This window comes from Arvicanthis niloticus, chromosome X (assembly GCF_011762505.2).
Source record: "Arvicanthis niloticus isolate mArvNil1 chromosome X, mArvNil1.pat.X, whole genome shotgun sequence".
In the NCBI taxonomy this organism is placed as follows: Eukaryota; Metazoa; Chordata; class Mammalia; order Rodentia; family Muridae; genus Arvicanthis; species Arvicanthis niloticus.
Window position 1 is genome coordinate 30,958,799 of NC_047679.1, and position 12,133 is coordinate 30,970,931.

The 12,133-nt window shown below is 35.0% G+C and overlaps 1 protein-coding gene across 5 annotated transcripts in view; it reads left to right on the forward strand.

Annotated features, from left to right (window-relative positions):
• Positions 1-12,133, forward strand: part of Cnksr2 (connector enhancer of kinase suppressor of Ras 2) — a 223,579-nt gene that overhangs the window by 87,002 nt on the left and 124,444 nt on the right. For all 5 annotated transcript variants that reach the window (XM_034486264.2, XM_076918814.1, XM_034486263.2 and 2 more), the window contains exon 5: positions 358-399. In XM_034486264.2, the coding sequence (XP_034342155.1) occupies positions 358-399 (42 nt within the window). The remainder of the gene's footprint in view (positions 1-357; positions 400-12,133) is intronic.

Here is a 12,133-nt window from a genome sequence, read left to right on the forward strand (position 1 = left end):
ACATCAGAAAGTGGAAAGATCTCCCATGCTCATGGATTGGTAGAATTAACAATGGAGAAAAGAAAGCATCTTCAATAAATGGTATTGGTCTAACTAGATGTCCTAAAGTAATCTTAATGTTCATTGGTCTTTGTCACATGTGCTTAAAGCTAGTCAAATTACAAAATATACTTCAGGAAAAATAACTGACCATCTACCATTACCATTCTTACTACCTGGGTAAAGAAAGTAAAAATTCCAGATTTTCCCACTCTTAGTATTTACTTGAAATGTGAAGACTTTTTTTTAGTACAATTCCGAAAAGAATAGTTTAACATAGATTATTAATTTTTAACATAATATTTGGATTTTTTTCAGGATTGCACTGTATATGAAACTGAAAATAAAATTCTTCATGTGGTAAGTAGACTTTGATATATTTTTTATCTCCATTAGACAATATTTACTTAGCAATTAAAAAGCTATGGTTTACAAAAAGTAATCCATAACAAACAGACTATTAACCTACATTAGTTAATTGTATTTTTACATTTTAAGAAACCTATAAAAGGATTAAAACACATTAGTTATCGTTATATTATACTCAGTGAAAAGGTATAATTTTATTGTTAGTGAACAGATCGCTTCTCCTGTTGCTCTTGCTGCTGCTGCTGTTTCTTCTTCTTCTTCTTCTTCTTCTTCTTCTTCTTCTTCTTCTTCTTCTTCTTCTTCTTCTTCTTCTCCTTCTCCTTCTCCTTCTCCTTCTCCTTCTCCTTCTCCTTCTCCTTCTCCTTCTCCTTCTCCTTCTCCTTCTCCTTCTCCTTCTCCTTCTCCTTCTCCTTCTCCTTCTCCTTCTCCTTCTCCTTTCTTTCATTCTCCTCCTCCTCCCCCTCCCCATCCCCATCCCCATCCCCCTGCCCCGCCTCTCTCTCTCCAGCTCCACATCCCCCTCTCTCCTTCTCCCTTTCTCTCCTCCTCCTTTTTCTTTTCCTTCTTCTTGTTGTTATCCTCCTCCTCCTCCTCCTCCTCTTCTTCTTCCTCCTCTTCCTTCTCCTGGCAAATCTGCTTCCAAATGAATGTTCCCCTGATCAAATACTTCCCTCACTTCTCCTGAGAGAACATGGGACTTCTGCAATTATTAAGTACTAGTTAGTTACAATCCATGTGTCATGCCATTTTTTCTTCTTTATTTATAGCTTTGGGATTCATTGATTATTTGAATACAAGTGTCATTTTGTATCTCAGGAGTTAGTTAAAATATCTTCCTAAGTATATGGGGAGGAAACATGAACTCAGAATGGCAGCAATACTGAGTTAACGTTCTTCCCCTCATTGTGGAGCAGTGATGACTTTTGGTCTCAGAAAAGAATAATTCATGTATACTTCTTCTGTTTCATCTAGGAAGGGAAAATAACTACCCTTAACTCTTTTTAGGTCCCTGGAGAACAGAAAGGAAATAATTTACATATATATTTAGAGCATTAGTTTAAATTCTATAAGCATATTATAGATTGAGTAGTAATCCTGAAGCTCATTCAAAATATAAAACTGTTTTGTACTTATTTATTTATTGTTTATATATGAACACATGCATATAACACTACACACATGTGTCCTTCAGAGGAAATTTGTGGGAGTGGCCTCTCACCTACAACATGAGTTCTAGAGATTAAACTTGGGGCATCAGGTTTGGCAGCAGATGTTTTATCCCCACTGAGCCACCTCACCAGCTCCAAATCTAAGAAACTTTGACCACATATGTGAAGCCACTGATACTGTAAGTGGACAATTCCATACCTCATCTCATATGATGGGGCTCATTTAAAATTCAGGCTCATATCACAACTGTGTCAGCATTGCCAAGGAAAAGATGATTCTTTGAGACCTCACCAAAAGTTGTGAAAAATCTGTTTTCATGTATCTAATGTAAGAATTCCTGCAAAGGGTAATGAAATGAGGTGTGCATTGGCCAACTCCAAATTCTTCATAAGACCTATGTCTCATTACTTACTGTGGTTTGTTTATTTATTTATTCATTTATTTATTTATTGCATATTCCATCTGTAATAAAAAAGATATTGCTAAAAAAACCCCAAAATTTATCTAAACTATGCATGCCATAGTGAAAAACGAGAAAGATGAGTTGATCTGCATTGCAAAAGTGAACTATTGAAGAGATTGGACAAGGATTGTAAGTATGAAACTTCTTAAAGAAGAGTATGGTATTGGAAAGCCACTATGCATGTCCTAAAGAAACAAAATCAACTGTTGAAATACTATGCTAAAATGCTCAACAAAATCCCACATAAATTGAAAAGTAAAAAATCCCATTGCATTATAATTAACACCTTCCATTCAATATGCTGATCAAGATGAAAGAACAGATCCACCTTAGTAAATTGAAACTTAAAAGGGACCATGAGTATTTTGTAAGCTAGTTGCAGAAGTTTAAGACAAGACTTAGCCTGAAAGTTTTAAAGATGTGTTATTATAAAGGTGATGTAAAAATGAAAATATGCATTGAAGTAGATATCTAAGAAGGTTATGTCATCATTGAGACTATAGGTTTTCATTCATTGGCTGGTGGTAAAATAGTCAAAATGGTTCTGAATCTAGATGATCGTGATAATAGTTACAATGAAGATGGAATTTTTTAATGGCAGGGGAATTGCCTATTGTTGACACAGTGAAAATAGAGTTTATTGGGGAATAGAGAAATGTTCATTTATAACGTAACAAGAAATCATAATAGTATATGATCAAGGAGAGACTTCTGAGACAAAAATCTGTTTTTAATGAGATAGAGACTCTGGAAGAAACATTTTTAAATGCATCTAACATAGTGCTTCCTTATCACTAGGAGACCTTGTCCTTGAACCCTTAAGGGCTTTTAACAGTCTCAACCTGTGGGATGCAACTCCTTTGGGGAGCAAATGACCCTTTCAAATGGGGTCACATATCAGATATCTTGCATATAAGAATTACACTGTGATTTTACATTATGATTCATAACAATAGCAAAATTACAGTTTGATTAAACACAAGAATAGATCCAGTAGGGGAACATGCATATTTTAAAACAACATTCCAATGTTTACAAAGTAATTAAATACAAAATAATAATTGATAGAGGGCCATGAAAATATGAAACGTTATTTGGGAAAAAATCAGATGTCATCTTATGACAGGATGACAGAAATGAATTAACTTTTATTTTTTATTAAAAAGTTTTTTCATACTATATATTTGATCATGCTTTCCTCCCCCTCAATTCCTCCCAAATTCCTCCCATCTCCCCACTTTCCCAAACAGAAATGAATTTAAACAATAAAAGAATATTGCAAGATTTCTCTTCTATGAGATCACCTAAGTCTAATTTTAGTTAGTTTTGCTTAAGGAAATAAGATGCTTCAGACTATAAAATAATGCTTGGAGTTTTATTTAAAACTAAAATAAATAATAATTATTTATATTTTAAAATAACTATTTCTTAAGTGAATTTGTAATGATTAATGTACACCATTACTAAATTGAACTTATATTAATAGTAGATTTTACTCACTTCTCTTTTCATATGCCAAATTCTGAGTTATTTGCTATTGCAAATGAGTGACAAAATTAATACTTTAAAACTTTCAGAATGAATACAGTGTGTGTACTCAGCAAAACTCTATACCCCAGCCAGTTGGAAGTTTAACATCCTGTTTGGTAATGGTGGAGACACTACTAGCATTAGTCAGTCAGTTGAGCTCAGAAAATGATTCTTTGCCATGAGATTCTTCTTCTCATTCTAGGTTCCTAATCACAGACACCCCAGCCTCCACTAAGCAAATGTTAAATAACAGAACACTTGAAACTTTTATTATACTTTAGTAAGAAGTCACAAGTCTCTGAATGGAAATTCAGGTTTTACAGTATTTTGGATCACATAAAATATTCTTATATGATTAAAACCAAGATTTAGATAAGTAGAGCTGGACATGGTGGCTTATGCCATTTTTCTCTCAGCACTTGGAAAGCAGAGGCAAGCTTAAGTCTGTGAATTCATGCCTAGCCTGGTCTGCATAGTTAATTCCCAGACAAGCCAGGAGTGAGATCCTCTCTTGAAAGATGAAAGGAAAGAAGGAAGGAAGGAAGGAAAGAAGGAAGGAAGGAAGGAAGGAAAAGATTAGTGAAGTTAAAAACAAATTTCAAATGGCACATATAGTGTTATAATTGTGAATATATTTATACTGAAGAAAATTAGTTGAAGATGTTTGTAATAGATTAGATCTTCATTTTGTCTAGAAGGGATGGAGTCATTTGTCAAAAGGAAGGAAATGATCGCGCATGGAAAGCTACTACAGCTTAGGAATTCCATAAAGAAATACAAATATCATTTCACTTCTTAACACCTGGGAAAACTTAGCTGAGGAAAGTTATAAATTGTGTCTTTTCTTAAATTAGTTCAACATGTAGATATTAGATTTTTAAAAAGAAACAGAAAAGGAAATATCGTTTAATACACTACACGAATAAATTAATCCTGCCTCATGAAATGGGCTTATGAAGTATATTTAATGTCCACAGTAAGAGCTAAAATAACACTGCCTATTTTTAAAAAATGATATCATATTATAAAGAAGGTACATCTACTATAAACTAAGACCAAATGAGCTAAGAAAATGGTTGTATTAAAAACAACAAAACAGAAATAGAAGACCACAATAAAATCATTAAAATAAAGATTGGATATTAAAGAAAATTTGATATTTTCATAAAACTGAACTTTAATAATACAGTACTAAAATTTTTATATATTCAGGAAATGGCACATATGAGAGAAAATAAAGGCTTTAGTGGATAGGTTTTGGTTCACTCATCAACAGCTCTTTCTGAGAATGCAATAATAAAGTTATAAGAGAATAATTTTAGAAAAGAAATTTGTATACCAAATTTAGAAAATATATTGGCTCTGACAGAGCCTCTAAGGAGATAGCTATATCAGGCTCCTATACAGAGCGGATGCTCACAGCTAACCATTGTACTGATCAAGGGTTCCCAATGGAGGAGTTAGAGAGAAGACTGAAGGAGCTGAAAGTGTTTGCAGCCCCATGAGGAGAGCAACAATACCAACCAACCAGAGCTCCCCAGGGTCTAAACCACCAGCCTGGGAGCACATAGGGAGGGACCCATGGCCCCAGCTATATATGTGCTGTATATGTGGAATTTGGTGGGTGGGAGCACATCCTCATAGAAGCAGGAGGAGGGGGGTGAGATAGGGGGTTTCTGGGTATGGGGCAATGGGGAATGGGGATAACATCTGAAATGTAAATAAAATATCCAATAAAAATAATTTCAAAAAATATATTGGAAGGATAATTATTTCAAGATATTATCATAGTAATATTTTATCAGCATAATGTTAAGAAGTAATCCTGCATTCATTCATCTAAAGGGACTACAAAAAAAGAAGTTATGTCTGCAATCCAGCACTTGAGAAATTAAGACAGGAGACTCACGAGCTCCAAGTCAACCTTGGCTACATATTGATATTCTTTCTCAAATATGAGAGAGGACAGAAAAAGAGGGGAAGAGGGGGAGAGAAAGAAGGAGAAAGAATGAGAATGAATATTAATGAATATTTCCAAAAGACAGTGGATCAAAAACTGCAAATATTTCAAAGAAAACCAATGGCCAAAGCTCATACACAGAAAAAAATACCCACCCACATACACATTTTTAGATTAACAAGTTTACTAAAGTACTTTCTTGATAAATGTATTAGAGTAAGATTATAAAATAAGTGAAACAAAATCAAATTTCAAAATAGAAAAGTACAGAATGACCAAGAATACATGATAAACAAACATAGATGAGATGGTTAAGAACAAGAAAGAACATAGAAGTGCCAATTATTTTTAAATAAAAGTTTTAACAGACTATCAAAAGATAAATCCTATTTTAAATAATAACAGCTACTAGTACTCATCAGAAGCAATTATCCTCAGATAACAAGGGATTTTTAGAAAGCAATAATAAATTATATTTTTGTCTATTTACACACATACTTTTTAAAACACTCAGGTGCTGATAATAACCTTCATGAAAATAGGATGGACATAATTTATTGCTATACCTGTTAGTGCCGTATCCTTTTAGGAAAACAAATTTGACATACTTTTCAAGTCTCAGAAACAGTAATTCTAACATTTACATGATATTTTGCAATTTGAGCACTGTATACATTCTAATGCATTTTAGTTCTCAGGAAAAATATTACCATCATCTCTATTTTATAGATGTATAAATTTAAGCATAGAATTGTTATGTTAAGTTTTACAAAATGACAGAAATGATTTATATCAGTTAAGAAGTCCTAAGATTCAGGAAAAAATCATAGGAGGGTGGAAAGATTTTCAGAAGCCAGTGGACCAGGATGCTTGCTGCTGTTCACCTCTAGACAGGGTGGGGAAAGTGGACTTATGAAATCTCAACAGTATGATAACTTAGCATACTTGAAGAATGGCAGCACCATTTGACATGTCAATGTAGACGGAGGAAATTTCACTAGAAGAACCATGGGCACTCAGTTGCTGCTCAGAGAATAAAAATCAATTTTCTCCATGGACAAGATCCCTGATAGGTTATCCAGTCTCAAGTGATCATCCACAAAGACATGTACATAAATGCAATAAAATGTTTCTATTAAGTTAGATCAGAGCTCATATGGAATTGATTGAATATGTGAGAAGGAGAGATGGAAATGATGAAATACAGTACTCATTTATGAAATTCTCAAATAAAAGAAAAGAAAAAAAACTTTTGTAGTCTGACTCCAGAGTTCATCATAGTTCTATACTTTCCTGATCGTGGAATCTAGAATAAATTGTGGAACACAGTAACATATTCTACAGGAAATGTTCAAAGAAGCATAGTATATAATAATGAAAAATAAGAAATAGAGTAATACTGTAGTTAGCTATGGTATATTTACAGTATATAATAATTTACAATTCATGATTACTGTCTGAAAATGTTCATGGATATATAATTTATGAATAAAATATATTAATATCTCAAAATATTCATTGAGCAGTATTAAAATAAAGATTCTAAATTATAATGCTAAGTAAAGCATAAGCACAGAGTAAATTACTACCACTAAAATGAATATTCCACTATAGAAATATTTATTATATTTGCTTGTTAGAAAGTAGCTGACTTTTTAACTTCAAGTACATTCCCTATTGACATTTTGAACCAAATGGATTTAGCAGATATCCGATACAAGAAGATTGAAATAATCCCATGCATCCTATCAGTTCACCACAGACTTAGGCTGGTCTTCAGTAACAACAAAAACCATAGAAAACCCACATACAAGTGAAAGCTGAACAACTTGGTCAAGGAAGAAATAAAGAAATTAAAGACTTCCTGGAATTTAATGAAAATGTTGACACATCATACCCAAACTTATAGGACACAGTGAAAGCAGTGCTAAGAGGAAAATTCATAGCACTAAGTGCCTTGGTAAAGAAACTGGAGAGAGCATATGCTAGCAACTCAACAGCACACCTGAGAGCTCTAGAACAAAAAGAAGCAAACTCACCCAAGAGGAGTGGACTGCAGGAAATAGTCAAAGTCAGGGCCAAAATCAACCAAGTTGAAACAAAGAGAACAATACAAAGAATTAACAAAACCAAGAGCTGGTTCTTTGAATCAACAAGATAGATAAATCCCTAGCCAAACTAACTAAAGGGCCCAGAGGCAGTATCCAAATTAACAAAATCAGAAATGAAGAGACAGAATAACAGAAATGCAGGAAATTCAAAAAAGGCTTCAGATGCTACTATAAAAGCCTATACTCAACAAAACTGGAAAATCTGGATGAAATGGAGGGTTTTAAATTAATTTATGATGTGCTTATAACGAAAATAAAATTGTTTATCTTATTCTGCTGTAGTCATACTTTTGACAGTTTTTATAATAAATTTCATATTCGTACAGATAAAATAGTCAAAACTGGCTTGAATAATGTCAACTTTGACATTTCACTTTTTCATCTTTAAAATCAGAGAAATCTATGAAAAAGTGTAGTGGAAGGGGAATTTGCATGTAGTGCTGAACAGGGCTGTGTATTAATGTAAAATGTGACAATGAAAGAAAAGAGACTGAACAGCCTGGTTGTCCGATCTGGGGGTGGGGGGACGAGATGCCATTGGATTCAGTTGTCAAAACTGAGTGAGACCGTGGAACACACTGCAGATAATTAATGTCCTATATACTAGAATTATCATTTACTAAATTTAATTAATGACAAAATGACAGAAATGATTTATATCAGTTAAGAAGTCCTAAGATTCAGGAAAAAATCATAGGAGGGTGGAAAGATTTCCTCAAATTAGTAAGTCTGAAGTTTCCATCAACTAGGGCTTGCCCTTCTGTATTACATGTTTGTGGGCATGTTGGGGATCCTATTTTGTTCTGCTAACATCCTTGTTTTATATGGTAAAATAGCTAAAGAGAATCTGGAACTTTCTTCAGTTACATGCTTTTTTGCCTCACTCCCACCTTTCACTGCAGTCTTTCTGTTTGGAAAAACTACAGCATGCCTTGCGCTTTAGCAAGCTTACTGTGCTTGCTACAAGCCTGCTGTTCTCATTTGTAGGCCTGAAGGACTTGTCAACTTTGATAAACTCTTAAAAGATCCCATGAGAGCACGTAGGGAGGGACCCATGGCTCCAGCTGTATATGTATGGGAGGATGGCCTTGTCAGGCCTAGGTGGGAGACAAGATCCTTGTCCCTTGAAGGCTGAACACCGAGTGGGGGGCAATTTGAGGACAGGGAGGTGGGAGTAGGGAGGTAGGTGGGAGAAGACTCATAGAAGCAGGAGGAGGGGGATGGAATAGGGGTTTCTGGGGGGGGAATGGGGAAAGGGGATTATATCTGAAATGTAAATAAAATATCCAATTAAAAAGTCAAAAAAAAAAAAAGATCCCAGGCCATGGTCATTGATTAAAGTCATACTGTTTAAATCCAATTATCTGATACCAAATAACATATTTTACCTTACCCAACAGTGTAGTCTTTGTAAACAGAATGGGAAGAATAATATGCACTTTCCTTTTTATTTTAGTGTTAAAGAGATTTCTTAGTTATGAAGTGCTTTACCATTCAAACATGTGCTTCTTCTTTTCTTCCTCCTTTACTTTCTCCATGCCCTCTTCCCCTCTTCCCCCTCCCAGTTCCCTCTCCCTCTCTGCCTCCCTCTCTTTCTTTCCATTTTGTCTCCTTTCTCCCAACCCATTATTCTTCATGTACTTGACTTTGTAGTCAACCTAAAGATATATGCTAAGACTATTACTGAGCCAGAAATTGGTTTTTTTTTTTGAGTGTAGTGTTGAATTTTGACACTTTAGTGGTTATTAATATAAGAAACTATCTTAACTATAAATAAATCTCTGGGATGGAGAGATGTCTTAACAGTAAAGAGCATTTGCTACTCTTGCAGGGGATCTTGGTTCAGTTCCCAGCACCTACATTGTAGTTTGGTTCCCAGCACCTACACTGTAAAGCATCTGTAATCTAAGTTCCAGGGGATTCACCAACCTCTTCTGGGCTTCTCCGGCACCAGGCATACAAGTATGTGGAAACATACACACCCACACACACACACACCCACACACACACCCACTGCCCATACTCACACATACATTCATATACATAAAATAAAAATGAATAAATCTCTTAAAAATTGACTCCTCTAAAATTGTGATTCATGCAAAAAAGACAAAGGAGAAATATAAATATAATATGATGGAAGTAGAAAATGTTTGCCTTTCCTAGGACAAAAGGAGAAACCTGTATTCTTAAAATTAATAATAATTGAGACTGCCTCAATTAACCTGGACCCCGAGATCTCTCAAACACTGGACCACCAACCAGGCAGCATACACCAAATGATATGAGGCCCCCAACACATATACAGCAGAGGACTGCCAGGTCTGGGTTTAGTCAGAGAAGATGCACCTAGCCCTGAAGATACTGGAGGCCCTAGGGAGTGGGGTTGTCTGGTGGTATGGGGGTGGGGGTGGGGACATCGTGAAGACAGGGGGCGAGGGGGAAGTATGGGATGTGGAACAGTCGGAAGGTAGACTAGGAGGGGAATAAAATCTGGAGTATAAATAAATAAAGAAATGATTTTTTAAAAAAATAATACAACCCAAATAAACTCATTTTTCTGTTTATTCTATGATAGTTCTAGACAGTGTATGACACAGTAGTGTGTTTATGTGTTCCTGGTGATATTATATTTGCTGAACATATTCTACATTGCAGAATGCTCAGTTTAGACCAACTCTGAGGGCACAATCATTGTCTTCATAAAGTATTTGTTTATAGTAACTACTAACATACTGTAGAAGAAAGGGCATTGCTGAGAGTTTAAAAAATTGGTGTCCTGACTTCAGTTTGACACTTACTATTTGTGAACAAGCTTAAATTAGCCTTTCTAATTAAGTTGAGGAATTGGGCTAGCTGTAATTTCTTAGGTATAAATGCTTCAGTTTTTTTATGATAAACTCGCCAAAATCATAAGAAAGCATAGTTGCCACATAAAGTGATAAACTTGAGGACAGTATTTATCAGGTACCAGTCTGTATGTGATTAAAGACCCTAGATTTTTAAAAGTACAGCCAAGTTGCCATAATATTAATGTCCAATGTACTTGAATCAGAATAGAGACGGAAAGTACACAGTAACTTAAAGAAGAGAACTTTGGTACATATAATTATTAGCCTATATTAGAATAATATCTGTTGTGATATAAAAGGAATACTAAAGCATCCCAGAAGACTAAGAGAAATGAGTATCCAGGAAAAGATAACTTACATAGGCAGAACATTCACCCCTGAGCTTAGAAAGTATGGTTGCAGCCTCATAGGATTACCTAGATAAGAACTGGCCATTACTTGCAAGACCAGGAGAGAGAGAGAGAACATTTCATAATGCAGGCAACTGAAGATGGTTTAAGATCTTATAGCAAGAGTTTGGGTGCTGCTATAGTAAGGGTTCAAGATAGCCTCAAGATGACAGAGTCTGAGCCTAGACAAGGCTGCAAAGTTGCTGAGAGGTTTGAATAAATGGTCTAAATATGTGGTTGGAGCAGGACATTACCTGGTCTCCTTAAAAAAAATGGGTATCATGAATAGACCCTAAATTAGATACAAATAAATTTAATATGTAATCCATGAGAACCCAGAGAGAAGCCTTCTTTATCCCTGCAGTGTCACTGCAGTGCCCTCTACTGACAAAAAATATAACATTGTAGCCAATGTAAAGGAAATGCATAAGCACACAGTCCATTACTATATATAGAAAAGGCACTAAAGGGTAAATTTAGAGCTGAGAATTAATAAGTTCCTAACCATCACAATATGGGTAGCATTTACCTCTGCAAAACCATACATGCCATCTTTAAATTTCTGGAGTATATGTGTAAACATTGATCAGAGGTTTCAGCTCTTTGGTCCCTATTTTCCTAAAAAGAATCTGTATATATGAAAAGATGAAGTAGCCTCTAAGTTATTGAGCCCACCCATCTCATTTACTCTATGAGAATCTAGTGCTCAAAGCTTAAGTAACCTTCTTAATAGCCTTATCTTGAGTCACTGCTACATCTAAAGTGTTATCATCGTTGAGCATAGAAAGTAGCATATCTTCTCTTAAGTCTGTCATCTGCTTTGGGTACCCACCACAAAGCTTTATGTCACTGTTTCCTGATACAGCAGGCAAATAGAATAGACCTAGTTCTGAATTCTAGCTTATGCTATGTCCCCATCCTAATGCAGAAAAGTAGTTACTGTCTTTTTAAAAAATCAAAATTGTGTGACAGAACTTTGACACTTGGAAGAATTAAGAATTTTTCTCAATGTCATGCAGCTAGTGAGCTGTGAGTTGGCATTCATTCCCAACTTCTTTATCACTCTCATATGGACACCCTTCTATGAGAACAAAAATCTAATTCTGTGGTTCAGAAATGTATGGTTATTATCTCAGTGACATTCTGTAAATAGTTTTCCATTCACTTCTGTGGTGGGTAAGATTCCAAGATGGCTGCCAAGGTCCAGGCTTCTGGATGTAACTGGCAATTCTTGAATGTAATTAAGATCA